This window comes from Beta vulgaris, chromosome 5, assembly GCF_026745355.1.
Source record: "Beta vulgaris subsp. vulgaris cultivar EL10 chromosome 5, EL10.2, whole genome shotgun sequence".
NCBI lineage: Eukaryota > Viridiplantae > Streptophyta > Magnoliopsida > Caryophyllales > Amaranthaceae > Beta > Beta vulgaris.
In genome coordinates, this window is record NC_079206.1 from 9,058,207 (window position 1) to 9,061,771 (window position 3,565).

The following is a 3,565-nucleotide window of genomic DNA, read 5'->3' on the forward strand; positions in this document are numbered from 1 at the left end:
ATACACATGCATCCTCAAAAGTGGAAAATGGCTAATACATGAAAATAGTCAGTGATCTTAACTATACACATGAAAAAGACAATCATTTGTGACATTTGTATTAGAAAGAAAAATCCATGATTAAAAAAAAAAACTCAAGTGCAAATTCTGCTTATACCACAACTTGATAGTGTTGATAGTCAATAGTGTAAGAAAAAATAAACCCTTTTCCGATCACACATGGTGAAAATGCTAATACGCAAGGTCAAGTTTCAAAGTATAGATCAAAAATCATATAAAGGTTAACAAAGACAATAAGAATACCAGTCATATTCTATAAAAAGATTGCTTTCAAGTTGCACAGTTTCAGCACAAGTGTAGCTCTGAGCACCACTAGTGGACAAATCACTGGGATGAAGTAGTTTCACTCTGTCCTGGATAAACTGGACATTGGTATTTGCCAATCAATCTGAAAATCGACGAGCTATCTCCTATCCATCCACTTCTGCAATAGAATCCCTATATGTATTAGTAAACCAAACACACAGAGAGGCAGAAGTGTGCAAGTAAATTCTTGCAGAAATATTCACAAGTTCTCAAAAGCAAAACAAACCTCCGGATAGAATCTCATAAAGCCTAAGCTTGAAAACAAAACGATCAAACTGATCGATAAGAGCGACCTGGGTTCCACATGAAAGAATCTGAACAGTAATAGAGCCAGATAATTACCACTAAATTCACATTTAGCAAACAGATTCTAGTGACTCCACCTTCAGCATCTTAAACAAAATCTGAGGGTATAATAATGAATGTCATCTTTACCTTGATGGCAATGAGAAATGAAAAATAAGGCGTCTTATATGACAGGTAAAAGCATTTTAATGGTTAAAATTGCAGTATTCAAGTTTATTCCACAGGAGATGACAGATAGATCACACAAAGTCCAGAACATATCCCTGAGGGGGGGAATCACTAGGCAAACTAATGCTGATTGGCTCTAAATCTTCCCTTAAAAAAGTATAATTAGGGTGGATTCTTTCATATCTTACAAGATTTGATGTGACATTAAAAAAATTTAGATCCAAAATAAATTGAAGAGAAGGCACCCTTAGACATCGTGTTGCTCTGGTATACACCTCATTATTGAGGTCAGAATAGTTCAAATCAGAGGATTTTGGTAAAGAGTACATAGTATGCAAAGCCAGCACAAAATCATCAGAGATATTTTTATTTTTCCCAGTTTAATACAAAAGAGAAATGGAAATAGAAACGGAAGTGTTGACATTTCTTGCCACATCAAAAAAAAAATTATGCCCCTCTACTTGTCTCGCTTTAAATAAAGCAAGACCCTATTGCCTTCTCTAATAGCCTTGGACAGTAGCTCAAGATTATCTGGAAGTGCCGGAATTATCAAGAAATCTGGATTTGCTAAGCCTTGACTATCAATCTCAAATTCCACCCTGTCATACTCCTCTTCATCCCTCACCATCACCAACTTCTTACCCCCTCCTATCTGATCATGTGCTGTGAACTGTGCAGCAAATGTTGCTCGGAACTCTTTAGCAAGATTCTGGTGAAGTTTTTGAGCTTTCTCCAACCTCCTCTTATGAGCCACATATGGAGCCGTATGTTGTAGCATGCTCTTGGGAGATAAAAAGTACTCCAAAATGTCATCCCGATCTTTCCTGTATCTATCACTCATAGTTAGTATAGGAATCCCTTTGATCAATTCCAAATGACTTTCTTCATTGAGAATTTTCTGGATGCTTTCTGCAATAGACTTGGCTTCATCTACCAGCTTGAGCCTTGATATAGCAATAACTCCTTCACTGGCTTCTAATTCTGTAGCCCACTCAAACTGACACAACCTCGATTCTGTGAACTCATTATTTACCATTAATTTCATAGCTCTCACCCTTTGCATAAGCAACCTATACTTGTCCTCCAAAGCCGCAAAAGTAACTGCAGCCAAAAATCAACAAAGTTGGATTTATGATACAGTATACTGTGAATTTTAGAGAAAAGAAAGATTGGAGAGGTACCATGATGAGAAAAATCTTACAGAGGAAGACAGAATTTAGAAATGACTAAGTCTCTAACCAGAATTATTACAAAGAAAGATTGGAGAGGTAGCATGATGAGAGAATTTTACAGAGAGAAAATTCTCACGGAGGAAGAGAGAATTTAGAAATGACCAACTCTCTAACCAGAATTATTACAAGGATATTTATACTAATAGACCTGTTCATTGGGGCAGTCAGGGCTGGGCTGGGTCAATATGTTATCGGGCCGGGTCAATATGTAACGGGCCGGGCTGGGTCGGGTCAAAGGTGTTAATCCATGGGTCGGGTCGGGGCCGACCCATTACAACCCGGCCCGTTTAACTCAGAACCATGCATGTAGCCACTGAAAATTTTCCTCAATTATTAAACGCATATTCTCTTCTCCACACCAAAATAAAATAATCCTCCATTTTCATAAACTTCTTCCCAAATTGCAGAACCAACACATTAGGGCTCAAAGCATTCAAATATTCTATAAATAGAGAAATTACAAATAACTTCCATGATTTGAACAACCAGATTCAATTGAATTCAAAAGCATACTACATAAAGCAAGTAAAAAAAAATAAAAAAATAGTAAGAGAGAGAAATATAACATGTCGCCACTATTAGCAGAATCTCCATCTTGAGAGGTGTTTATAAATTTTATACTAATAACAGATTAGTAACTAATTAAATGAAGTTTGTTAGCTGAGCTTTTATAAGGTGATACGCAGATATCAATCTTGAGATATATTGTTATCTTCATCTGCATCAGCAGCTATATTAGGAGTAGATAAACTTATCATTATTGAACGTTTCCAGTCAGTGTAAGTTTCGCCATTAACAAGTTTAATACCTGGATTATCAGAAGGATGAAGGTAGAATGGAGATGTAGGATCCTGAGAAGGATCAATTGTTTGTTCAAATCTAGTTTCACTGTTTTTTGCCATTTTTGTGAGAAATTCTTGAAAAATTTCAGAAACTAAATTTTGAGAAAAGAAGGTGCAGAGTAATTCCGAGAAAGAAAACCTGGCTTCTCTGATACATGTGAATTTTAGAGAAACAGAAAGATGGGAGACGTAGCTTTATTCATGATGAGAGAATTTTACAGAGAGAAAATTCTTATAGAGGAAGAGAGAATTTAGAAATGACTAACTCTCTAACCAGAATTATTACAAGGATATTTATACTAATAACAGATTAGTAACAAACAAAATGAAGTTTGTTAGCTGAGCTTTTATCAGGTGATACGCAGATATCAACAAGGACCCGAAAATGAAGTTTGTTAGCTGAGATATATTCAGGTTTGGGTAGATATCAGCTGAAGTAGATTCAGGTTCGAGTCATATTCGGGTCGGGTTAATTCGGGTTTTAGATCGTATTCGGATCTTTATTTTTTCGAGTGAAAAACGGCAAGTTGGGTATTTCGGATCGGATCAACGAGTACGGGTCACTTTTGCCGGCTATTGTTAATGTATGTTAATCGGATGAATAAATCGAATGGTACCAAGCAGTGCCACGTCCTAGTTAACATGACGGTA

The 3,565-nt window shown here is 36.4% G+C and overlaps 1 protein-coding gene across 3 annotated transcripts; it reads right to left on the minus strand.

The window, feature by feature from the left end:
* Positions 1 to 1,173: 1,173 nt before the first annotated feature.
* On the minus strand, positions 1,174 to 3,196 carry LOC104892605 (hypothetical protein). Of its 3 annotated transcripts, none has more exons than XM_010678587.4 (2): positions 2,881 to 3,196; positions 1,174 to 1,941 (listed from the first exon to the last, which is right to left on the minus strand). In XM_010678587.4, the coding sequence occupies exons 1-2, from the start codon at positions 2,972 to 2,974 to the stop codon at positions 1,298 to 1,300; spliced, it is 738 nt and encodes a 245-aa protein (XP_010676889.1). In that variant the 5' UTR covers positions 2,975 to 3,196; the 3' UTR covers positions 1,174 to 1,297. The 3 variants fall into 3 exon arrangements, with proteins under 3 accessions (XP_010676889.1, XP_019105018.1, XP_019105017.1); XM_019249473.2 differs by lacking the exon at positions 2,881 to 3,196 and adding an exon at positions 2,042 to 2,190; XM_019249472.2 differs by lacking the exon at positions 2,881 to 3,196 and adding an exon at positions 2,022 to 2,190.
* Positions 3,197 to 3,565: the final 369 nt, after the last annotated feature.